Genomic DNA, 26,977 nt, shown 5'->3' with positions numbered 1-26,977 from the left:
ACTTGAATTCAGTATCATGACAGATCCTCACTACAACAAATAAATGAGAAATGTGGAAACTTACAGGCTATCTGCACACACCAGAGTCCTTCATGCAAGTGTCATGTGTCATTGGAACTGGGAATTGTTCCTTAAGTATCGACCACAAAGGTGAACAGAAATCCAACTTCATTTTCAGATCACCTACACAAGTGACGTTTGTGAAAAGACTTGTTCCCTTTAATTTGAATCGTGAATACTTCTTTTTAGCGGCCATTACTCTTCGATATTGAATACTCTCCGAATTGAAAAAAAAAAAAAACATATTCCATTTTGCATGATGTTACATTAACTGTTACACTTGAGTAAAGCACTTTCTCAGTTTCTTACAACTTTGACCCAGGATTACAAACAAGAATGGAGGAGGCATTGAGATTATTTTGAGAGTCTCCTATATATTGTCACAAAAACGTGAAAAATGCCAAGGATGAAATTCTCGTTTTTTTGTTTTTTTTATCTAACAGTCCTCTGATTTCGGCCTCCTGGAGAATCTTTTTTTTGTTTCTATTTTAATTTTGTTTTTATTGTTGTTTTTTTGTATTCAATATTATTCACACAATAACAAAATGATAACTAAAACATAATTATTTAATAACAACAAAATAAAATAAAGACGTTATTTAAATAAAGGTTTTGATTATAGTCTATTAAAAATAAATATTTAGATGTATCTTTTGTAGCACATGATATATGTTTTTGCATATTATACAATGCATCTTGATGCCATGAGTTATTTACTGGTCCACAAAAATATATTTTTACATCAAAATTCCCATCTAAGTGTGTAATCATCGTAGTATTATATATAATAAACAAAGGATGTCAGGTATAATATAGTCCATGAAATATTAGCTTCATGAAGCACGACACGTCTCAGCTTCAGTCTGTTTATTTATCATTTGTCTCTCAACCAAACTAGGACAGATTTCAGCAGTTGCAGCTGAAGCCATTGATCCGTTAGGCCTGTCAATCATTCACAGTCCCCGCCCCTCAACGGGTAGCAAGTTTCTGCTGTATCACCTACAAATAGGACACTCTGGACAGTTTTACACATCAAGTACGTTTATTATTCAACTGTTTATTTAATATTGAAGTGTTTCGCTTTACTTACAACCAAACTGCGATGGTTTGTAACAGAAATTTACATAAAATACCACCAGGAAACGAAGAGCTGGGAACAGGTGCATGTAGGATAGCGCTCGCCAGCTTTGACAAATCGATGTTTATGTTTATGTTTGTTGCATTTTGAAGCCGTTTGAAAGTGTTTTAATTCATTTTTGCTGGTTTGTTGTGCCGCCAGTAGATAACAATACATAAAACATGTTGTCAGTCGCCTGTCAAGGATATACTGTCGCTGCAAACAGGGATAAGCTTCAGTCTTTCGTCGTGATGCAAATGTTGTTCCTCTTCTGACTGTAGGCAAATGTTTGCTAATGTCACTGTGGTTTCTTCCTCTTAACAAGTTCATGGACCCCTCTGGGGTATTAGCATTGTCTCATTTGTCTAAGACTTGTTTGTTTGGAAAGAATACAATGTAGTGTTTATGGAATAAGACTTTACAGCAGGGGTGAAACTAGTTTAGGATGCACTATGTTTGTGTTTACCTCCATGTAGTAGCAGCTCTGGCATATTTTTACAGTCTCATGCTGTAATTACTATTTAGATTTTTGGGCTCAGTTATATCCTGGACAATTCAGGGATATGATGAACAGTGTTTATATCATGAGGATCATTCCACAAATACTCACAATCTGTCATTTTCATCTTACGAGCAGATTTCCTGAGTAAACTGCCCGTACCCAACCATGGCCTCCTCCTCATCAGTTGGAGACAATCAACTGCAGAGGATAATCAGAGATCTGCATGGTAACTAGTTCACACTTACAATGAGCACCATCCCTTACAGTCTCTCTCAATATAATGCATGCTTGTTATTGTTATTGTAAGTTGTATGTGTCTCCAAACAGGATGTATCAAGGCAAAAAAAATAGCAGAATCTGCAGAAAGTATCTTGCTCCCAGAATAACTGCAAAACTTAGATCGATGATAGATTTTCATGTGGAAATGTTTTGTGCATGTAGATCAATGACTGACAAAATATAGTATGGGAGCATTAAACTGCAGATTCGACTATTTTTTTTGGCTTCTGTGTGAACACATTTTGATATTTGTGTGTGTGCATGTATTAACGATGCTGTTACCGTCTGGTTCAGATGCTGTGTTTGAGTTGAGTAAAGAACACAACGAGTGTGGTGAACCTGTAACCGACGACAGCGCCAACCTGCACAAATTCTTCTATAAACTAGAATACCTGCTACAGGTATGATGTCACACACCTTACACGTTTAGTTGAGAGTTCATCAGGATGATCTGGTTTTGTGTTTTCGAAATGATCATGTCATTTTTCAAATGAAACAACCTGAGGAGCGAACATCAACTTTTGGGTTGAGTTGTCTACATCTCAAACATATGTGACAAAGGGGTTGTGACTGAGGATTGCTTTGCTCCAAAAGGTCACAAGTTAAAAACACTGGGAACCAGTTCTCTTGACCAGTGGTTCCCAACCTTTTTGGGTGTCACAAGATGATTTCAATGTAGTGACACTTTGAAGGTCTGGTTGGGGAAGGTCAGGTTGGGAACCATAGCTCTAGAGAGACAAAGGTGTAACATGGAGGAAGTTCATAGGAATCATTTTAATTACAATTTCTACCATTAACATTAAATATTTACACACGGTCGTGCCAGAAAAAACCCTTTTGTACAATCCATACTGCTGAAGACATTTTATAATATATATGTAACATTAATTATGCAATAATGAGGTAATGTTTCTTTCTCAGTTTGACCAGAAAGAGAAGACAACCTTTCTTAGTCAGAGGAAAGACTACTGGGATTACTTCTGCGACTGCCTGATTAAGATCAAGGGAGCTAATGATGGCATCCGTTTTGTTAAGTCCATCGCTGAGGTAATCCTCCTCTGCAACACACACACACACACACACACACACACACACAGTCACCCTCGTCGCCTCAGCACTGCCATGTCGTGCAACACATGGAGACACACGAATGCACATCACCATGTAACTAATCCTCAGGTGAATCAGGCACAGTAAGACTCTCTGCTGCTAATTCACTTGCTGCCTTACACCTTGTTCCTCACCTTCTATCCTGGGAATTGACAGTTGGTGAGCTTCAAACTGAAATTACTGTAGTTGAACTAGTCCTCATTGTACTATATTTAATTAGTAGCTTGTCTTTTGCCTGATATTGATTTTTGTGCTTCAGTTCAGTATCGAATGATTGTTGGGCTCTATAGTGCAGCGCCATTGTTCCATTCATTAGGGAAATATGTAATAAGTGAGTGCCACATCTTTGTGAGCATATTACTTTTACTTTTCTTTCACTCTTCTTGTTTCTTGTCGGTCAGTCTCTGATGTAAATCAGTCTCCAGCTGGTGTCCTTCTGGTAGATCTGTGGGTCTGTTGTCTTACTTAAATCCCTCCATCTGCTAATGTATTGGAGAGTCTGGATGTACTGACAGATACTGTACATTTAGAGCAGTGATGACACTGCAAAGACGACTATTTTAATTGCATTTGAGTCATTTGTCAAGCAAATAAATCAGACTTTCCCATGGCCTCATTACATTCATTGTAAGCCAAATACAGTATCTTCGGATTTTGGACTGTTGGGGGGGGGGGGGGGGGGGACAAGACAATTGAAGACGTCATCTTAAACCCTGGGCTTTCATTTTATAGACCAAATAGTTATCGACTACGAGAGAGAGTAATGGCCAGACTAATCAATGATGAAAGATATCATTAATTCCTCGTCTTTTAATGTCCTGCAAGTGTAATTGTTGCCACATTTAAGTAGAGATTATTCAGAAAGGAGCCACTTTATGTAAAAATAGTTTGACCTGTATGATACTGACTAGACTATAGAGAACACTGACTACTGAGGTCAGTCCACGTTGCAGAGAGGTAATGTCTGTGTCTGTGTCTGTGTGTGTGTGTGTGTGTGTGTGTATATTTTTGTCTGTCCTCAGTTGAAGACCTCACTGGGGAGAGGAAGGGCCTTCATCCGCTACTCACTGGTTCACCAGCGTCTTGCTGACACACTACAGCAGTGTTTTGTAAACCAGAAGGCCACAAGGTAAGCGAGAACACACTCTTTCTATACACAACCACGTTTTATATATATATAGATGTATATACATAGATGTATATACATAGATATATATAGATAGATAGAGCTTTTTTCCTTCAAGCTGCCGATACATGTTCATACTATATGAACTCTTCATGTTTGTGCTTTATGGTGCGATGATGTCTTGTTTAGGAAGTGCGACTCTCCCTTCCTGATTAACATCTTATTTCTGTTTTCACAGAAAACACAACAGCCACTTAGTCCAACCATAGACACCCACAGTCACGTCTCACTTCCTCAGCCGTTCATCAAACCTAATGTCAATTTAGTTCCTGCTTCATTTAACCAGGATAGCCTTTTGTGATTTACGTTGCTATTTCAAGAGAGCAAAAGGAAATTAAGTTAAAGACACTCCTGGAACCTGAAACACTTAATTACATTCTTTCAAGTGCTATGTTTGTATTTAGAAAAGATAAATATGCTTATTTCCTTTCTTGCCAAGAGTTAGATGACAAGCTTAATACCGCTCTCGTGTTTGTAAATATGAAGCTACAGCTGGTTAGCATAGCTTAGCATAAAGACTGGAAACAGGGGAAACAGCTAGCCGGGCTGTGTCCGTACAGACATGAGAGTTATATCAATCTTCTCATCTAACTCTCAGCAAGAAAGCAGATTATCAAATTTCCCATATTGTCCCTAAACTAATCCTTGAGTTATTTATCGCTACTTCTTTATCTCTTCACTTTATTTTTGATTATATATTTCTAAATGTCCCTTGTGTTAAACCGAACATTTCCTGGAACAGTCTCATTAAAGGTCATAGTCAACAATTCTTAAATAGTCTAAATCTATTCAACTCTGTAGCCGAGAACCAGGCCTTTATTGGACAATAATTGTTCTGCTCTCCAGTTAACGCACACTCAAAACTTCCTCCAGGTTAAACTTTTTTGTCTTGATGCTATGTTTAATCTTAATTGCGCCCAATTGCTTGCCTGTTTTGAAGATGAACCACCATATAACTCTAGAGTGTGAGTGCTGCACATTGTCTCTTGTGGTTGAGTTAGGCTTTCTTCATTAAGAACGTCGTAAATAGATTTTTTACATTTGAGAATCATGAGTAAGAATCAAGATTTTTAAATGAATCATTCCAAACCCCCAGAAAGGTACTTCATCAATCACCGGTTTATATAGTACCTTTTATTTGTCATGCTTTTATTTATGCTGCATGTGATCAGTGATTATTATTTTATTTGGTCTCATCATGAATAGCACAGTATAACGTTAAATCTCGTTGCCTAATCAACAGTGAACAACATTGTAATCTGTCAAATAAAAATAAATGTGTGTGTGTTCGCCTTCTCCTCAGCATTGTGTTTGGTGTTTTTTTGTTTTTATTCTTCCCACACAGCGACTGGTACTATGCCCGGAGTCCCCTCCTTAAGTCTCATGTCACTGCTGACATGATCAACCATCTTTATGAGCTCAACCAGATCCAATTTGATGTGGCAGCCAGAGGTTACGACCTGGATGCAGATTGGCCAAACTTTGCGAGGTAAAGAAATGCCGACAATTATCTGTTTACACTTTCCTTTTGAGGAAAAACACAAAGTTGATTCTGGATATTGTTTATGGATGAAAAAAAAAAACAGACACTGAAGAAATAAAAGCTTCTAATCCTTCCGCCTCGGGGTTGGAAATTCTTTGTTTGAAAAACACCCCAGTTTAGTGCAGTTAATGCAGCATTGTGGTGAAGCAATATTGAGTATTTCACAACTTGAAGTAGCACTTAATTATCTGATCACTCTGCACATTCACAGCTCTTTTTTTTTGCTTAAGCGTGTATAAATGTGTGTGTGAGACAGTGGGTGCCGACAATGTGCGAGCGCTGATCACTGTTCCTCACGTCAGCACCTTTGCCAAAACTTTTCACTTCATTCTCATCAATTTGCAGTCACTCTACAGGCAGCGGACACAGTTTTTTTTTAAAAGGCCTAATTTGTGTTGTTGTTGTGCATGACATTATTGGGCTTACTGGTTAAATCTCATAATGTAATGCAGTGCAGCAACACCTAGAACAACACAATGGTCCGGAAGATTACCTGAGAAAGGGTTGAATCAACACCTGTCACGCACATTATGAACAAGAATGAAGAAAATAAAATTCACAATTGCAGTATTTCTTTCGAGGGCTGTTATAGAGGAATATATTGTACGGTGTACATAAAGTATATGTACGTTATGGTGTAAGTGCCTTGTGTTTTTGTAATTTCTTTTGAACAACTACTTGTTCCAATTGCTATTTACCATGAGTAGCCTGAAATTACACCTCCGCCCAAACCCAGTTAGTTGTTTTAACATGAATCATGACAGGATGGAAACAGTTTCATCACTTCACCAGAAGAAATACGAGCATGCATTCCAGGAGTAGGCTTACTTAAGTTACTGACCTACTTTCTTGTGAAGTCTGATTGCAAAGTATTATGTGTTAAGGTGTTGTTGCAATCAGGCCACGGGAACTTTGCAACAATTTGCTTGAGGAAATCCGATCACATGACATTATTGGTAATAATTTCCTAGAAAGCAGTTGTACATTCTGACATGCAGTGACATTTCAGTTGTCACTAAGCATAGTAAAAATGAATAATGTTCAATATGTTTTATTAAATTTACATTTGTAATAATTGATGCACAAGATATAAGCTGAACATGCAGAAATGTAAAATGTGCAGTTCTGAATTACAGGCAAACATATTCAAAAAATATGGAGATTTTTTTTAACAAATAAAGTATTGTAGGTTTTAACCAATGAATGAAATTTGACACACAATTTTAAGTCATTAAGTCACTAATTTTTTTTCAATTCTTTCAAGGAAGTTCCTCTGAAAATCAGCAACGACATAAAAACCTCACCCTATTACGTTCTCTAGCTATTCCATCATTTCCTGGTTCTTTCTTTAAAACATACACAATTAGTATGTACTTAGTATTTATACTGTGTAAGGGCTTTGTCTTGATTTACCTTTTGTATAAGTTGTCCATTCTGGGAAATTTCTTTGTTAAATATGAGGAAATTAGGAGACCCATAAAATGCAGTTACTGTAGAGCTACCTAAATACTTTTTTCAGTCAACTTAAGTTCCTCTTTTGTGTAAAGGTTGTTGTTTTTTTATCAGTTGGATGTCATGTTTATCTTACTCTTTGTCTTTACCAGTTGTTGAAGATCTTAATATTTGGTATCTCATTATGTCAAAGGCGAACTTTAGGTTCCGCCTCAGCAGCTTCTGTGTGGAGGCCTCCCAGTCGCTGCTCCAGCATCAACAGTCTCGTTAGCGGCTACTCACAGGTACTTAATTAAATACATACTAAACATAGACAATTCTGCACAAATATTTGAGTAAATGTGACATTCAAACTTTAATGTTCTCTTGTTCCATTCTCTGACCAGGTGCAGGAGCTTGTCCCATTCTCAGACCTCAGTCACAGTCTCCTTGGTGAACTGGGGGAATTGGGGGAACTGGGGGAACCCTCTCCTTGCAGTATTGCAGAGAACCTCCGCATTGAGCTCGACCAGTCCGAGCTGAAACAGCAGGAGCTTCTGTTACGGGTTCAGGAGTTAGGGAAAGAGGCTGCTGAGCTGAAAGATGTGGTTAAGGACCTTCAAGGCCAGCTGTTAGCATCTCAGAAGTCCTCTGGTGAATCTGCATCTACAGCACCGCAAAGTAACCGAGAAACAGATCATCAGGAGAGAGCAAATCACCTTCAAACCTGTAGTGAAGAATTAATCGGGGAACTTAAAGACAGACTCACGGCTGCTGAGGACAAAAATATGGAGCTTCTTTCTAAGTTGGACGAGGTTCTTAAAGAAAAGGAACAACAAACCACGAGCTACTGCTACTCAGCCTGGAAAATCCAGGAACTCCTGGATAAACTCAAGACAACGGAGGAGGAAAGGATGGAGGCAAAGAGAGAGGCTGAGGACAGGGCCAGGCACTCTGAGCGTCTGTCCCAGGAACTAAAACTCAGGGAAGAAGAGTTGAGGAACAGTGAGGCGAAGCTGGCTAAAGTAAAATCCAGAGCCCATGACGAACGTGAGGCGGCGCTCAAGCGGTTGGAGGAGCTCCAAAGTGCAGTTGGTCGAATTCAGGGGGCGCTGAGTTTGAAAGAGAAAGAGACGGGGAACTTGAGAGCCCAGCTTCAGGATCTACACGCGTCACTGGAGTGCAGAGAACGACAGGCGGAGGACCTGAGGAAAAGACTGCACGAGGAGAGGGACGAGGTAGGGCAGATATGTAGGGTGAGTAGTAGCCAGAGTGAGGAAGTCGAGAGCCAGCTGCTGGATGTAAGAACGGCTCTAAAAAAACGAGAGAAAGAGCTCGCCTTTAGTTCAGAGAAAATCAAGCATTTTGAAGAGCAGTTGGAGAAGTTAAATGTTGAGAAAGAAAGTCTGAACTCTCAACTTGCTGATAATGAAGTTGCTTCCGCTGAGAACCTCGAGGACTACAAAACCAAATGCAGCAATCTCGTGGAAATAAATGCTAAGCTACTCCAAACAGTTAAGAAGAGTGAGGGGAGCATTACAGAGCTGACTGAGAGCAGGACCGCCTTGTTAGACCAGCTAGCTTCTTTCAGGGCCTCTGAGAAGCACCTAAAGGGCCGAGTTGAGGCTGCAAAGATGTGTGTGGAAGATAGGGAGAAGAAGCTTCTAGATGAAAACCTGCATTTGGAGGAGATTGCCCAGAAGGCGCTCGTCCAGAAGGAAGTATGTGATGCTCAAATAAAGAAGCTAGAGTATGAGAACTGGGAGCTTCTTGAGGTCCAGACCTCGTTGAAGAAACGGTCGGCCACAACTCAACAGGAACTGGACTCACTTACTGCCAAAGCTGAGCAGTTGGACAAGAGCCTCATTGTGTCCCAAAGAAGCCAAGTAGAGTTACTTGAAAAACTCCAAGAAACCGAGATGAAACTGAGAGACCAGACTGTCGAATGTGGGCATCTGCAAGCTAGAGCAGAGGAGCTGGAGAGCAGGACTGGGGAGCGTCATGCTGAAAAAGGAGCTGCAGAGAGCAATGAAAAGATGCAGAAGCTTCATGATGAGCATCAGAAATCCTTAGTGGAAACCAAAGAGGCCCCGTTCAGGCTAGTTTTGGCTGAGGCTCAGTTGGAGCTCAACCTAAGGGAGGTGCACCGGCTCCAGGACGAGGTGGTGGAGCTCAGGGCTCAGCTTCTAGCAGGAGCTGAGGAGCGGATGAAGGTTCAGGCCCTTCAGGAGGTGACCGAGTACTCCAGGGAGGACCTCCGTGTCTTAGCAGAGCAACTCAAAGCCCAGGTGGAGGAGCTGAACCGCCGGCATGTGGATGAGATTCTCCGATCCCGGGAGCGAGAAGAGGCTCTTATCCGGGAGCGTGACGGTGAGGCTCAGGCTCGAGCAGGTCTGGCTGCGGAGGTGACGGCCTCCAGAGAGGAGCTCAACAAACTGAAGTTGCGTTACGAGGGCTTGTGTCTGGAGATCAGTGAATCCGGGGAGGCGCTCCACAGAGCCAACACAGAAACAGCTGAACTCGGCGTGCATGTGTGTATGCTCACTGCTGAGAACGAAGAGGCTCGTCTGCGCTGGGAGGGCTTGTCAACAAGGCTCCAAGAGCTGGACGAGGAGCCGGCTCGGGAGACGGAGAGGCTGAATACCTACATGGAGCAGCTGAGACAGGAGAACCAGCGGCTGCTCGATCAGCTCCATAACGAAGACGGGTTGTTGGCAACCAAGCAGGAGCTGCAGGAAAAGCTCAGCAAGGCCAAAGAGGAGGCTGGAGCTGTGCAGGAGACTAGCAAAGAGGAGATCCAGGCTATCCGATTCCAGCTCAGCAGCCAAGCCTTGAGCCACGGCAGCCAGCTCCAGGTCAGCCACAAACAGCTAAAGAAATGAAGCATGCTTTAATGTGTTTGTATGCACTTAAGTAACCCGGTTACAGTTGTTCCAATCCTGAACATTGGACCATAAAATGAAAGCACATTTGTGTTGTTAAGAAAAATTGGATTGCTGTCCTGCTACATGTAAACAGGGATTTACAATAACCAGGTTACTACAGTGCGTACCCTGGTTGCTAATGTGCATTTAATAACACTGCTAGATTGTTTTATGGTCAAGGTAATATCAGCAACGCTACTGTAATTTCTATATTTGTACCATGTTTGCTGAATAATCAGTTGATGAATTTGTATTCTCATCCAGACTGTGACTCAAGAGTTGGAGGAGGTGAAATTGAAGTTGACCACTGAGCGTGAGAAAGTGGTCGAACTGGAGAACAAATTCAAACAGCTAGAGGTGAGAGGACACACTGATTCCAGATCTGTCAGAAAGTTTGGTTTATCATTAGCAGGTTAATCTGGCCCCCATAGTATCACTAAAGTAGTCCAAGGATGTTTTAAGTTCTGGTTGAAATGCATGTTTGTACAGTTCTGTGTGTTTCGGACTGATAATGGAAACCAGTTACATTGTGTATATCGACAATTGAAGTAATCATAACATCATGGTCACAGGAATGATTCGCAAAGAGCCAGAAATAATGTCTTGCTTTGCTGTACTGGTTTCAGGCTGAGAATCAGAGATATTGCCAACAGATTGAGGAGAAAAACATCCAGATGGCCGATTCTGAAATTCTCATCCAGCAGAAAGAAGACGAGATAATCCATCTGAAAGGAAATTTATCAAGGTGAGATACTGTATTCATAAGCACACATTCTGGTCTGAATTAGAGCTCTGTGAAAAATGTTTTTAATCTTGTGGGTTTCGATCGGAATGTTTATTTTTCATTTAGTATGCCTCATCTAGGAATTTGTCTTATTTGTTCTGTATTGTTTTTAAAACTCGGGTCTAAAAATACAAACTGCATGGACACAATCGCAGTCACCAAAGATTCCTCATGTTCATGAATCGGCCTGTGTGTTTGTATGGATGCAGGTCTGAGGATGGCCTGACAGCGGCTCAGCAGACCTGTCAGGAGATGAGTGAAAATCTACGGAGAGCCACACAGGACAAACAGAGCTTCGATCTTAAGACGTCTGCCGAACTCGATGATCTTTACCGCACCAAAATCAATTTGGAGGAAAGGCTCGTAGAACTAATCGGGTATAAGCATACTGATTTACTCAGATTTACCATGGCATACCATGTTGGTTTTTTTCTGTTTGTGTCTTTGTTTTCCTTTTTGTTAGTGAGATTAATTTGGTTTAAATCTGCACAACGCAGGGTTGAGACATGAGGCCTACATTTGTTGCGTAATGTCTTTGGGTTTGGGTTTTCAAATGGCCACAAGCAAACCATCTACATTGTGTATTTTGCAGTATACTGTGCATTTGCAAATAGTCTTGATGGTGCTCTCTGCAGGGAGAAAGATGCACTGTGGCAGAAGTCCGATGCCCTGGAGTTTGAGCAGAAACTGCGGGATGAGGAGACGGAGAGGGACGTCAACTACTGTCTGGGCTGTCACAGTCAGTTCAGCTGGTTGCTCCGCAAGCACAACTGCAGGTCAGATGGTCCTCTGTAAATATACAAAATAAATATACTTTACGTTATAATAGATATGTCACCAGGTAAACCAATGACACTAATGTCAATGTCACTACTTTTAAACCATTTCCCTTTGTGATTGTTTCGGTCAAGATGGTGAAATGTGACAGGAACTGAAGTCCAATGACATTTTTCTTCTGTATTTCACTTCCCATTTCGAATTACCAACTTTAACCCAGTAGTGAAGTAAGATAACTTCCACTGCCAATTGAGTGGTATTCGTCAAAACACAATACAGTGTTGCTACAATGCTGTGATGTTGATTTTAGACTGTGATAAATGCCCATGCAGATCCCGCTGTTCTGGTTGTATAGAAAAGTAGATTTCATGCACATGTTCTTCATACTATGACAGTTTTCCTCAAATTAGATTTAAAAAATCGCAATATATTGAATTGGAACCCCTTCTATCGTGTTACGTATCGCATTGCCAGATTCTTGCTGAAACACAGCCCTACTCCATGTCGTGTCGGTGCTTTTGAATGCCGAAAATACATGAATTATTGTATTTGTACAGCATGTGATGTTGCACTAAAATTAAAGGATGAACATCTTACTAAGTGCATTTCGACATTCTTCTGTAACCAATTCTAGATTACTTAAATATATAAACCATGTATGTTTGTCAGGTTGTATCAGTACACAATGAGCATGTTGATGAACACGTCTGAGAGTAACGCAGCTCATTAGAGAAGCAGTGTAATCGCTACCTGTATTGTAAATTAATGCAGCACTGGAAGGACAACTTACTGCTAGATATCAGAAATGTTTAAAACAGCATCTTAAATGCATGTCTATCAGTGGCAATTTCTTGACAAAAATAGCAGTTGTTCATTTTCTGATGCATTTCTGTGTATTGACTTGTTTTATTGATGTATCTCTCTTTTAAAAGCTTTACTTTCTTTCATACTAAATCCTCTCTGCACTATAATAATATACGTTTCAAAATGATAAGCAATTTTTTTTTTACTCAATCTCAATCCCAACGTGTGTATTCCCAGACTGTGTGGGCGTCCCTTCTGCTACTACTGCTGTAGTAACACAGTGAGCACCCAGCAGGGCGGCCACAGAGAGCGCTGCTGCAGCGACTGTTACAACCAGCACAGTGCAGTAATTGAGCGCCACCCACAGGAGGAAGTGACTCACAGCACACCAGGGACGCCTTTCAGTCGTTTGCTGCAGGCTGGGAGGGCTGTGACGAGTGGTTCAGGTAACATAACACGCACACACACACACACATGTAGTGTGTCAAATGCTGAGGTAAATGCACACTTTAAAATTGGGTTGTGTTGTCAACAGCATACACAGTGCAGTAAGAAAAGAGTAAACAATAAATAGATAAATATTAGCAATACATGTTAGAAAAATGTGTTTATTTTCTAGGAGCAGATGAAGGTGACAAGCTGAATGATGGTGTTTTCGACATCATCACAGAGGAGGAGGTGAGCGGGGTCTATGACAGTGACTCCCTCTCTTTTGCCACCGCCTGCTCTCCTGCACACGGACAGCAGGGGGCAGCACAACTGTAAGTATCTCGCATGCATTCACTCTCAGGGGGAGTTGATAGTGCGGCGCAGGGAGTCAGTGAACCAACACATGAGATATTTTATACCAATCACAGAAATTGATTTTTTTTTAAATTATTAACATGCCACTCTCAAAACAAACTGTTCACTCTGTTCCACATTTAGTTCTGCAGCCCATCACAGTCAAAAAACTGGAAATGTTTGCAATAATGAAAATAAATTCTGGAGCATGATCTTGAAAAATTAAATGAACTCATTTCAATTACATTTTCTTTTCAGCTTTAACATTTTTCTGCATTCATTGCTTAAAAAATGTCATATAACGCATGCACATATTTGCATTTTGGCATTTACTGTACAGCCCTACTGCGTGTGTACTTTCTTGCTTTTAATGCTGTTACGGCCTATTTAATGTGTCTAGGGGTTCACAGGAAGTAACATAGCCAGTTATTGAAGAACCTTTGAAACAGAGAACATGAAAAGAGAAGGCAGCTGGAACACTTGAGTAACATTTATTGATAAAATGATTTACAGAAATAATCCAATTAAAATGGAAGCAGGGACATCATGGTCTCTACGGCCAAACTAATAAACAAAACCCCCTCACTGACTATAACATAAGGAGTCAAACTGTCCTACAGAAACAAACAGAAAAACAGTACTGAGCTCCCTAACTGGCCCCAAAACAGGAGAAAACAGAAATGACAAACTAAATGGCAGAGAACCCCGACACGGCTTCCCCAAAGTTATCCACACTGGTTACCAAACAACTCCCCAACAACTAGCCAGCCAAGACAGACGGTAACTACATAGACCTGTTCCAAGGAACAACCCAAACAGAGGTGCAGCAGAAGCCAACAAACAGCTCGACAGCCAAGAGAAAAAGGGGCAGAAGCACTGGATCTGGGGGTTGATATCCAGCTCCACTGACAGACTGATGACTTTGTGGATGCTCCAGGCACTGAAGGGGGGGGGGTGTGCCAGAGCTGAAACACAGAGACAGCTCTCTTCCAAAAATAGGCCAGAGTAAAGTCAGTGGGCATAACAGATGCTATGTGTTGTATGACACCTTTCCATTTTCTAGAGATGGATAATACTGTTTGAGTATTTCTGATGAGGATGAGTTTTTCCAGTTCACTTTGATTGATTCTGTCTGTATTCTACCTTGTAATTACAGTGGATTAGGGTGATACAAATGTATGTCTACATTATGTAAGTGTAGAATATCCATCACTCTTTCTAGGAACAGCAGTGCCAGTGCAGGAGACCTCACATCAGATGACACTGACGACCTCAGTGCTGCAGTACAGGATGCAGAGATCTGCCTGCTAAAGTCTGGAGACCTCACGTGAGTTTCGCATGCAGTGAAAGTTACACTGGCAAAAACCCCCGAGTTGTGTTTACGAATGGACGCGGTCATAAGGTTAGACTTTAAACTTTCAGAGGGAGTTTCTAATGTATTCTTCTGGTGAAAACTTTGCACTGAATCTCAAAATGGGAAGTGAAACCTGAAGCTAATTCATGAGTGGCATGGACAAGTTCCCGAAATGTTACTTGGTACTTGGACCTCTGTTTAACTTCCTTTGTAATTGGGAGGAGTTTTGTTCAGAGAAAGCTTCAAAGCCTTGTGTCATCAAGTACCTGATTTAGCAAAGCACTAAATCCTATCCCCCAAAACTAGAATAGATTGTACATTTTTAAGCGGAACGCCATTGATTTTACACTTCAAAGTCTGTTTATGGGTCTAATAATGTATGTGAAAAAAGTTCCAAAAAGCCTTTTGTGCAAAAAAAAATATGGAGGTGTGGAGTTAGAAAGAGGTGAGCTTACCAGACCTCTGTAGCCTGCTGCTCATCTCTACTTGAGGCTAGCAGCTTAAAGCTACATTAGCCCCTTCTAGGATAACAACACTGAACTACCAACTGAACTGTCAGGGCTTGGGTTGCATTGTGGGTAATGTGGGCGCCAGGTTTTGACAAGGAGGAATACATGGGATAGAAAAGACGATATCTCTGGTTTTGCTGCATCACTTCTTTTCGCCCCAAGCACATACTCAGCTATACAAACACTTTACGACAACACGTGAACTTCCCTCTGCTGTAGGCTCTCCGTCCTCTTCACAGTGGAGGACATCTCAGGGTTTGGGGACAGCTCTCGAGAGCTCTTCATCAAGTCCAGCTGTTACAGCACCATCCCCATCTCCATGAGTAGTCCTGGTCCTACGGTCTCCTGGACGTTCACCTCTGAACCGAAGAGCATCTCCTTCAGTGTGGTCTACAGGGAGAGTACAGAGACCCCGCTGGAGCAGGCCAAGGTGAGACACCAGCATATGAATAGAGGGAACGAGGGCAGATACACTTCTCCAAAGTCAACCAAACAGCCGCAAAATGCAGTATTTGTGGAATTAATTAAGGATTTAAGGTAACTAAAATATACAGAAGTATATTTCTCTTATGTAGTTATCAATATCTCATTGGGATATCACAATATGACATCTTTATATCATAATTATTGTCAGGGGAATTATCACAGTTTTCAGAATTAATTAAGAATAGTTTTAATAGATCTATAGCTCATGAACTAAAATATTTATCATCAACTATATCCCTTTAATTTGTTAAAGTCATCAATAGTGCTTTTTAAATAAATACACACATACTTGGCATTGGCACTCTCTAGTGTCTATCTTCAGCTGTTAGCTGTTGCTGCTAACGTTAGCTAGCTCTCTTCTTGCTGATTTTAACACGGATATGTTGTTCACAATGTAACACTATCAGGGATCGGCGACTAGAAAGCATTAAGGCCGATCTCCATATTGCATATTGAGAGGAGAGATTTCACAGCACACACAAACAAAGCGTCTCGTAAAGTCTCGCTGGCAAAATCGGTTAATCCTGACACCCTTAACGTCAAACAAGATTTCTATCCTTTGCTCTCCACAGGTCTTGATCCCGCTGACTCGCTGTAACTCCCACAGAGAGACAATCCAGGGGGAACTGAAAGTCAGAAACGCTGGAGAGTACACACTTGTCTTTGACAACTCTTTCTCCAGGTCAGTCCCTGTGTGCTCCATGTGAGAACTGTGTGTGTTTGTAAGACATCCTGTCAGCTCTTTAGCACAAACCGCTATATTTGCATAGACCTCTACTAGACTAGAAAGTAAGGAGCAAACTTTTAACAAAAAATCCTCTGTTTTTCCTGTTAATAAGGTTCATCTCAAAGAAAGTGATGTATCATCTGAGTCTAGACAAGCCTGTCGTCTATGATGGAACTGACCTCCTCTGAACGTGACGGGGAGGAGGAGAAGCAGGTGTGACACTGACTGTTGTAACAGACCAGGTGTTTAAACTCATGCACATTTCAAGGCATCTGGGTTAGAGTCCACTGGAGTCCACCAACCTCGATGCATTTTAAGAAAAGTAAAACAATGTTACATTATTGAATGTGAGCATGCACTTTTAAAAAAGCCTGACGTTGTAGTTTAAATTCAACATTAAGGGTATCAAAGGTCACTCTGAGATGATTGGAGGATTGTTGCGTATTTGAAAGAGAACGACTTGTTTGCCTGTGCACATACAGGTTTCTCAGCGCCAACAGATGTAGCTGCTGTTGGCAACATTTGTTTAACTGCATCCTTGCAGAAGTAAAGCTGCGTTTTTATTCGTTAGCACGAGGCGCAGTTGCTTGATGTATAACTGTTTGTTCCCGTTATTTGCCTCGTCTCATGAAGTCAGACTACTGTCTTTTAAAATGGGACTAATGTGCTCTTTGCACAGTGACGAAAATACATTTCCTCTATCACGCTATGTGTCATTTTATGTTGTCATATCAATATTCATGATGATTTAAATGTCCCTGAAAAGTGAGAAAATATTTATGATTAAAAGAACCAGACAGAAAGGTCTGTTTTAAAGTATCTAGGGAATCGGATATGATTGTGAATATGTGACAAATCATTACATTCCTCATTACAAACACATATAAAGATACAATATTGACATGAATCATATCCTGCTTATTGATTGCAACATTACCCACAATGGCCTAATGCACCTTGAGTTATTTACCAGAGAACTACCACACTAACGACGGTTCATCTAAATCTCTAATCAATCAATAGTTTTTTTAAGTTTGAAAAATGTGACTCTAATTTAACTCTAACCTTAACTTTATTTTTTATTTTTTTACGTGCTTAATAAATGCTCCATTAGCACATTGGTTAGTGTTTTATGTAACAATCATTGGTGGAGACACTTTGTTTCAAAGTTCATGCTCATCCAGTCAGTACGGTATCTAACGATTGTTGCCTTCTCAGCTGTCTGAAATTGCAAGAAATGTTTTGTTTTTGTTCTTGTGTTGCGATCATGATGAAGCAGAACAGGAAGTAGCAAGACTGCAAAACCGCCACATCACTCGGTTTGAGTTGTCTTCGGGAAACAGGCTTTAATTTAATGCAGTTTTAATGATTGCAGTTGAAGATTTCTATGCATGCAAACACTAAGAATGTGCACATATTTCCCAGATTTAACCCTCAAGGGTAGAAAAAAAGGGGGGGGAGGGGGGGGCACATATCAAAATGTAGGTTTTAGTGTTTTAAATATTTAGCTGTTACTTGAATCGTCAGATTGAAGATTTTGTAATACACTTAGGGAAGATAGAAGCTGAAATGACATTTTCTCATGGCATACAAAAAGCCTTTTAGATGATAAAATGTTTATTTTGGAAACAAGACATAATTATAATAAGAACACTTTTTATTTTGAAGCATGCTTTTCTAGACGGGAAGAGACGTTTGTTCTTTTAAACGGGTGTTTTGTGATGTTCTGCAGTGTGTCAAAAGGTATTGTGAATCTCAGCATACAACCTTCAAATAATACACGTCTAAAAAATCACTTTTATACTTGTCTTATATGGACCTTTTTATTTGAAGGCTTGAATGTTCAAACGTACTTTTTTTTTCTCAACTGTGTCTTCACTCATCATTTTGATGATACTGACTTGAATATACAGAAACATTGCTGCGCTTTTCAACAACTAATTTCAAATTAAAAAAGTGTCTTCCAGTATTTTAAAACCATTTTGTAAATTGTATTTTGAACATGACACTAGGAAGAAGATTAAGAAAAATGGCAAATGACACTTAAACTTATCTGAGAGATATATTGCCAAAAATATTGGGGGTCGATATTTTTCCATTTCATTGTTGTTGAATGGGAGTTTCTATTAAAAGGCATTGCGACATGACTGCTGTATAATGCACTTTTGAAAGGGCTTTTTGTCCGTCTGTATCCCATGAGCCTTTGTGCCAGTTAATGAATGTGTTTTTCTTTTCATCTGTATCTAGTGAGAGTGTGATGGTAGATGTTTACTGCTGGATTTGACAGAGGGAGAAGCTTTTGCTCTCTGGCTTAACCTGCAAATGAACTGAAATAGAATCAACATACTAAATAATTAGAGTAGAATGGATTAAAGATTGTGGACAAATAAATAAGGATTGTGTGATAACCAACTGACTGAGTTACTTTACTGTATCTGCTGAATATTAAAGTGTGATTTTGCTGTCCTCACTGTCCTCACAATTCAGACACATGGATTATTCAAAGCGCTCTACAGAAGCATATGAATATATTACACATGCGACGTTAAGAAAACATTACAATTGCATTTAAAAGTCACAACAAGCAAAAGCAATTGAATAATCTCTGGAATCGTACAATTGTTTTGATTTTGTGAACGCTCGCACGCTGTTCACATTGAAGATCTTTCCCATCTCCACTATACATAATCATCTATATATTTACCAACAGGAAATGAGGCAATACACAACTTTGGAAGGTCACCGCACATTAAAGATGTTGGCAGTTTTATTTTCATTTTTGGCAGCTGTGATCAGCTCCTCTATTTGCTTTGTGCATTGCATTGTGGGACGATAGTGTCCATCAACAGCCCACTTACAAATCGCTTTTAGTAAGCGTACCGAATTTCCTTTTTATTTTTGTCGTCACTTTTCCAAAATGAACGCACTACACACTCAAAACCTGCTTAGATATAGTAAGTAGTATTTGGGACAGAGCTGATGACTTTTTTTTTTTAGGGATTAGCTCAGGGATCACATTGTGTGTGTGTGTGTGTGTGTGTGTGTGTGTGTGTGTGTGTGTGTGTGTGTGTGTGTGTGTGTGTGTGTGTGTGTGTGTGTGTGTGTGTGTGTGTGTGTGTGTGTGTGTGTGTGTGTGTGTGTGTTTTTACGTACACGCCTCCTCGCCTGCTTGTGTTTTTCTGAGCATTCATGAGTGTATCGTGCTTGTGTGTGCACAAGCTATTGTTCTAGCAAGGTGTCCGTCTGAGAGATAGTGTTTATGTCGCAAAGCCCATTCTGTTTCTCAAGGTTAATGATCTCATTCTAAATCATGTCACATCCTCCTCTCCCTCTCCCCCCTCCTCCTCCTCGACTATTCTCTCCTGCATTTCTCTCCTCCTGCTTGCTGCCCTCGCTGACTCGATCATTCGCACTATCGCCGTGCACTTTGTGTGTGTATGTGTGTGTGTTTAATGATAATGCAGCACACAGATAATCAATCCACAGAAGGGGACATTCACACATAAGTATGCATTGTTGTACACGCATATAATATGCACATTTCTTATACGGCACTCTCCATCTTGAGCAATATAATTTCCCACTCGCACACTATAATAAAATATGATGAAGAACATGCCTTAACCTCTCCCCTCCTCACTTCTGGATACTGTGTATCTGACAGTTACACCGGAATTTGCAGTACATCTGAAAGCTCTGTGATAAAACATGTCAGCGTTCAACTTCCTTTAAAAAAAATAAAAAAAAAAAAAAAACTTTTATTATCGCATTCTTGCTGCTTGTCAAAGTCTGTTTCAACACAGGACGTAAGACATTTTGCAACATGTTTCCGCCGAGAATCAAAGACTGTAAAGTGTCAGACACGTTGCATTTGTCTGTGTTACATGAAATGTGTCATAAATCGTTTGTCTAGAGTGCTCTTGTGTGAAGCGATGTGCTCTTCACAGTTTAACCCCTCTAGCAGATAACAATGCCTGTCAGTGGTTGAAGAACACATAATGAAATAATTAGGTTGCCTTTTTAGATAAACCCATAAACCAAAACGAACAATTATTAAAACTCTTTCATACACATCGACACATCATTTACCAATATGCCCGCATCCGTCTGGGATCCGAGGGTTTTGGGGCCCCTGAGGCAGTTGCACACTTTGCCAGGTCATTAATCCAGCCCTGCTCATAGCTACAAGTCATGGTATGTCACTTGGTAAGAGGGAACAAAGACTATGAGCCCATACAGGCAGTCACGTAGCAAGCAACACAACTCATTGCTGACTCTCACCGAGCTCTCTTTTCTGAATATAAATCTCTGCCTTCAGCATATTTGTACAATGTTTTTTTTTTTCGGTTTCTTCTTCCATCTCACATCAAACAGTTCAACTATAGGTTCCTAACTCAGTGATTTATTATCTCCATTTTATAGATTTGGTTAATTGCGTCTTTTCATTTGCTTACTTGCCTGTGGTTTCAGCCTGTTTTTTTGTTATCTGTTTAAGTGCCCCTACTCTAAATTCTAAGTAGATACATATCAATTTGTTAAGAGACTGGCTGTGCTGTTCTGCCAAGTAATAATTGCTTTGGGCCAAAAAGGAGTGTGCACTGAAAAATGGTAACTCTGACTTTACTTATTTCAGTCCAATACTGCTGCAGAACCAGACAGGAAAAGAATAATGTACTCTAGTCTTCTGCTCCACAGGGCCTCTACATCTGCATTGCTGGCAGTAAAACAAACGACATTAATGAACTAGAAAATACAGAAAAAGGACTGTTATATTGTGAATATCTGACCTGACTGTGGCAGCTTATGTCCTCAAACAAAATCATAGTGGACAAAGTACATTTTAGTGACATGTAAAGACACAATCAGTAAAGATTTAGGAAGGGAAAAAAGTAAATTATAAACTCTGACGACTAAACTGTCCTGCTCTGTATTATAAGCAGAGGATGACCGAACAAAATAATGTGATTTGATGCAGTCCTGTGTGACTCTTACATATATCTTCCACTGTAGGCTTTAGCATCTCAGAATCACAGCAGATGAAGTCTCAGGCAGCACGCTCTCCACGGTAACACTCCCAGTTTGCGAGCTCTCATCCTATTTAAGCTTTCCCCTCAGACACCTTATCATAATCTGTACCTGTGTGACACGGCATTATCATAACTGAATAAAGATGGGTCAGAGTGAGTTGGCAGCCTCTCTGTGTGCAGAGGTCACAGCAGCACTGATATGAACTCGCCACCGTGTCCCCGCAGTGTATGCATGAATGTGTGCGAGTATAACCGCACAGGCACGCTGGTGTGTGTTTGTGAGTGTGCCTCCATCTGTCCACTCACTGTGTATGCATGTGTGTGCATGTGTGTATGTGTGTGTGTGTGTGTGTTTCCTCTCTCAACAATTTTTCTCCTCAAGCTTTGCAGCCCCCCCATAGCGGTACTGGCAGGTTGTGTTGGCCCCTCTTAGACGCTTTGCTCCTGTCAAACATAGTTCCAGCCTAACGGTTGCAGCTCCTGCTGCACCAGGACCCTTCATCACAACAAGCCCGTCAGAGACTTTCCCCACACAGCAGCACATCATGTTTCCTCCACTGGACCCACCTTCCTTTATTTATAACTTTTTTTTTTTTTTTTTTTTACTTTTGACTCTCTCCATGTTCTCCTGATTCCCCTCTTCTTTTTGCCCCAGGCTTGTTCGGGATACGGCACATCATGCATTTTCATCCAACCGACGTAAAGCTCAGCTGTGATTATGAAGGACAGAAGTAGAATAATCATTCAGATTCAGATATTTAAAACCTGTAATAACAATGGCCAGTTTGGGATAAAGGAAACGAGTTGTGAACACAGCATTGACACGTTGTCTCCTTTTAAGTTTTTACACATCCAGCAGGTATACAGAACAACATCAGCTGTCATTTTTAATCATGTTTTTGTCCACCTGATGAATGTTTGTCTGTTATTCAGTCACTTTTAGCTGCTAAATGCTCCACTATGTTCACCAGCTGGTTGTTAACTGTGTCTGTCTGACATTTGTTGCTTCCCAATTCATTTTCGGCTGAATCTCACAATTTTCTTGAGTTGATTGGAGTGTTATTCAGATCACCTGTTGTGTAGGTTGTGGGGTTGTGCCTGATTAAGAACTGAGAGCAGCTGCGTGCATTTCACCTTTTGGCCAATCAGGGTCTGATGCTGTAGCGCTTAAGAGTGGGGAACTGCACAGTCGGGGTATTCTGATCCTTCCTCCATGTAACGCAAACCTCATTTCTGCAGATATTGTCAGCCAGAAACTCTTCTTCTTCATTGCTGGCTTACCCTTTTCTGATTGAGGGTGATTTGGAGCATTCTGTCACCTAGATGGAGTGAATACTAAAGAACACCTCTCCACTAGCTTACTTGCATCAGGGCAGATCTTAGGGCTCTTTGTGCTAACCTAGCGCCCACAGGTTTTATTTGTTTATTAGTTTATAATAAACTAATTCAACAAACAAATTTTGCCTCTTTGTCCATGAAACACTCATTTAAATGAAACCATTTGAGAAGTTTAGAGGGGAAATGTTTCAGATCTGCTAACAACTCATTAACATCTGAAGCATGACAAGAGACCCCAACTAGACACTGTTTTTTGTTGTGAGGTCACAAGCTAAAAGGATGGGGAACTACCAGTTGCATCTTAAGCTGCACATTCAATTGTGTAAGCGTCTCATGTTTTGAAAGCTTAAATTGGCAATCCATAAGATTTCAATCCTGGTTGATTCAGAATTTCTATTTGACCAGTGATGGTGACCTCATCTCTCTGCATTTCTCCTGCAGTGGTCGGCGACTAAGGTATCATTACTGCAGTGTGACCAGCTCTGACTACATCTGAATTTGTCTTTCCTTTCCGCATGTATCAGAATAACTAGTGATGTGTTTATCCCCCGCCCTTAGCCACCCCCCACCCCCGCCGATCAATCGAGCCTGGAGATTTTGTTTCTGTAGTTACGAACCAGCAGCCTCTCAGCTGGCTTTATCAGAGTCGTTATGATGAATGTGGAAGAGTTAAAGCTCAGGAAATACATCCAGCAGGGTGATGAGAAACGGGAGTGAGTCATTTATATAATGTATGTATATATGTGTCTTTATGTACCGCATTTGTATGAGTGACGTATGTGCAGCTGAGCCATATTCATTCCTTCTTTTCCAATCATGCATTGCTTCACCCACAAATCCCCACCATCTTAACTCAGATGTAGAGCAGAGGGGAGGAGGAGAAGAGGGGGCAGAGTTGTTCATTACAGCCTTTCTTCTACCTAGAGGTAGATAGAGAAATGGTAGCTTGATGGCCACTGTTTCCATGGCAACTCTGTTAGAGCAACCTCGGCCCACAACATCTCAAAAGATCAGAGATGTTATTTTTAAAGTAGCATAAGACGAGATGCTGTCTAAAGCTTGAGGGGAGAAAAACAAGATCATGAATTCTCATACCAAACAACAACCGACACATACAGAATGTGAACGACTGTACATTACAGTATGTACAGTACATACAGTACAGTACACAAGCGCAGTGCAGAGGCCACAGCAACAATGGCTCTGTGTGGGACTTTGATTGGAGCGGGCTCACCGCACAACAGGCAGAGACATTCCCAATCTGCAACGACAATGAGAGAATAAGAAAGCAAGTGTTGCTTTTCTAAATTTGAATATTTGAACTGCTTTGGCAGACATGTCACAGCTTTAAAAAAAAAAAAAACTGTTAAACAGACAATACATAAAAATGTCCTCTTGTTTTAATAACTCCTTTGCAGCGTTTCACTACAGTGCTTTATTGGCATGAGTCAAATATTCTAGAAGACTTTACACTTGGCGGCCTCAAGGGGCACACAGTGATAACGGTATTTTTGAAGTTTGAACTTGTTCCTCCTCACTGGCTGTCAAGTTGAAAATGATGAAAATAGGAGAATATTTATAGGTGTTGATGCAGTAGGTATGAGTGGTCCCTCTAATTTATTTGTGTGGATAAAAAAAGGCAGAACGTTCTGTGTTTCACCAGTTTTCTTGCTGAACATCAGACGTCCGGCAATTCCTTGGTCTCAGTGTTGCTCTTTTGTGTTGTGGTAAGGCACGTGTCTAAATACATGAGCTTAATGAAATGTTGACTCAAAGTGCATATTTTTAAATATGTATAATAACTACTCGAATGTGTTTGTTGATACGTTTATGAACTGTGCGCATGATTTACTACTGCATTTGTGAACAATGACTTCTTAGCCAGCATGGACGATGAGTTCAGATTGAAAGTATTTGTTGCGATATTTTATGCCTTTGTTAATAGTTGACGATAGAGAGATGACAAGAAATGAGGGGAGAAAAAGAAGCAGGGATTGAACTTACTTAACCCGACAACCAGGGACACTGCAGTCCACGGTCGGCATCCCAACTCTTAGAAAACAAAAATTATCCAATTTTTTTTGTTACTTGTAATTGTTTTGCCTCCTATTACTTTGTACCTGAGAAGACTTGTTACCCTTCTGTTTACGTAAGACGTTTGCCACTAACTTTCCACAAAATGTGTCACTCATACTGTCTCCTATGTGTCCCTCACAAGCTGGGATTTCTTGACGTCTTGTACCACATACATTGAGGCGAAGCAGGACTTGGCGGAGACAATAAGAGTCCCTCTCTCTGTGTCTCTGGCTGCTTCCCTCTTGATGATGGGTTTCAGATTGGTGTAAACCGCAATTCCAATGTAGCGCTGCAGGCTCCTCACTGGACACACTTGCCAGTATGTTGTTTCCATGGAGACGCGGTTTGTTCTCGCGCCCCTGCAGCCCGTGTCATTGACTTCAATTAGTGCAGACGGCCTTTCTTGCCTAAGCACATACTTACACAGAGAGCCGGGTTTCAAAGGGTCGCAGAAAATTGTCTGAGGAGATGTGAGGGCGCGGGATACGTCGGAGAGGACTTCAGGGCCACGGAGAGGCTTCATGGTGTCGCGGCATTCATTTATATACTGGGACATTGACAAAACAAAATGAGGGACATTTCAATTCAAACTGAGAGCTCTTCATTACCTCAGCAAGTCCAACTGAGCTACAACAGTAAAAAAAAAAATCCCCAGGCAAATCCCGTTTGTAGATTCTTGTCACCAGAGCTGATGATCTCATGCAAACCCCTCAATCTGAATGTCAGGTCTCTGCTGCCAAATGAAGGAGCAAGGCCTTCTTTCAGGACAAAATTATTATTACTTTTTTCAAGTGTGCCCTGGTAGGAACATTTAGTTCAGCTGGGCGGCTAATCGCATCCGCCATTTGACTCTAGATGTCGTGCCATTTTAATTGCATTATGTGTGTCTGATTGAGCAATCTCATGCTGCTTATCTGTCTTTGCTCTGCTTTCATCAAAAGTGCAGTTCAGGCAAATTAATAACCTAACCGTTGCATTAATATATATATATGATAAAGAATGCAAGAATGCATGTTTCATTTTAAATAATATCTGACTGACAGAAGTGTATCAGACAGACAGATGATCCAGCTTTAATCTCTAAGTGCATGTCTTCTCATGGGTTTATTGCTTTTATAGCATCATTGCAAACTAGAGACTATTCATCTGCACATCTCAGAGTATTGACATTCATCAGTGACAGAATTAGAAGCTCTTGGCAATACAGACAATTAAACTCCAACCAGAGTATGGACCACGATTAGGTTCTGCTCCAGCCATAAGCCAAATGTTTTTTTTGTTCTGGGAAAATACTGCGGCTTCAGAGGGACTCAATGGCAAACTTCATCCGTTCTTTTTCACCGACATATTGTGTTATTTTGCTCTGTTTTGTTTATCCTTTTTACTTATGGCACAAATATACTCAAATGTACTCCTCCATCTCCTGTTTGAAACATGTTTCCTTTACCTATTTGCATATTTTAGCCACTTACAATTGCTTTCATGTCCTAAAAGGCTCTAATAAATCTTTTCAATATGGCAAGAATATCAAGTTCAGTAGAGATGTGGCCCGAATTGTAAACAACACAGATTTGACTGATTAACAACCAAAGATTTCAACCTTGTGGTAGCAGGGGAGGAAAAGCTGTGGGATCCCCAAAGTCATCCGGATACATCATCTTGGAAATATATAAATCCATGCAAACTTTTGTGCCAATATATCTAATAAATGTTGAATGGAATAAGTGCAAAATTTGACTTGCTGGTGGAGCTAAATTAAATGTTAATCACTGAAGTCAGCAAGCCTCATCCTCTGGAGACGATGCATGTCTTTATCAAATATCATAGTAATCCATCTTATAGTCGTCGAAATATGGACCGACCGACTGACCAGTAAGGCTGCCCCGAGATCCAAGGCACCAGTCTGGACGTCATTCTGCAGCTTAAAGACGATTGTAGTCATTGGTGTAGTTTTCATAACATCCAGTGGGTCCAGGCTTCCTCTCCCAGTGGGTGACTTACAATTTCAATGTAGACAGACTGAAAACATTACTGGCAAAGTGGTGGGATGTGCCTTTAAAGTGATTCAACCTTGACTCTCCCAACTCATTATGAGCACACTCCCAGGCTGCATCTGTAATTACCGTGAACAGGTGCATCACTCAGACGCATCGCCATGGA

The 26,977-nt window shown here is 40.7% G+C and overlaps 1 protein-coding gene across 2 annotated transcripts; it reads left to right on the top strand.

The window, feature by feature from the left end:
- The first annotated feature begins 1,003 nt into the window (after nt 1–1,003).
- LOC142956277 (FYVE and coiled-coil domain-containing protein 1-like) lies at nt 1,004–18,788 on the top strand. 2 transcript variants are annotated; one of them, XM_076097789.1, is made up of 18 exons: nt 1,004–1,096; nt 1,815–1,905; nt 2,253–2,359; nt 2,880–3,005; nt 4,091–4,197; nt 5,600–5,743; nt 7,443–7,533; nt 7,636–10,083; nt 10,417–10,509; nt 10,806–10,897; nt 11,146–11,313; nt 11,572–11,712; nt 12,755–12,963; nt 13,137–13,278; nt 14,523–14,627; nt 15,383–15,593; nt 16,222–16,331; nt 16,489–18,788. In XM_076097789.1, exons 2-18 carry the CDS (start codon nt 1,845–1,847, stop codon nt 16,562–16,564), a joined length of 4,431 nt encoding a protein of 1,476 aa, XP_075953904.1. In that variant the 5' UTR covers nt 1,004–1,096; nt 1,815–1,844; the 3' UTR covers nt 16,565–18,788. The 2 variants fall into 2 exon arrangements, with proteins under 2 accessions (XP_075953904.1, XP_075953903.1); XM_076097788.1 differs by having other exon boundaries at nt 10,779–10,897.
- The last annotated feature ends 8,189 nt before the right edge of the window (nt 18,789–26,977 follow it).

The sequence above is a fragment of the Anarhichas minor genome, unplaced genomic scaffold (assembly GCF_050575085.1).
Source record: "Anarhichas minor isolate MPS153535 unplaced genomic scaffold, ASM5057508v1 ptg000024l, whole genome shotgun sequence".
Lineage (NCBI taxonomy): Eukaryota > Metazoa > Chordata > Actinopteri > Perciformes > Anarhichadidae > Anarhichas > Anarhichas minor.
This window is presented reverse-complemented; position numbering and strand designations above follow the sequence as displayed.

Bases quoted from the DNA above. Each gene is read 5' to 3' on its own strand.
- LOC142956277 (XM_076097788.1), top strand. From the start codon at position 1,845: ATGGCCTCCTCCTCATCAGTTGGAGACAATCAACTGCAGAGGATAATC. The intron at 12,964-13,136 runs GTAACATAACAC...TTTATTTTCTAG, and splicing joins GGCTGTGACGAGTGGTTCAG to GAGCAGATGAAGGTGACAAG. The intron at 13,279-14,522 runs GTAAGTATCTCG...CACTCTTTCTAG, and splicing joins CAGCAGGGGGCAGCACAACT to GAACAGCAGTGCCAGTGCAG.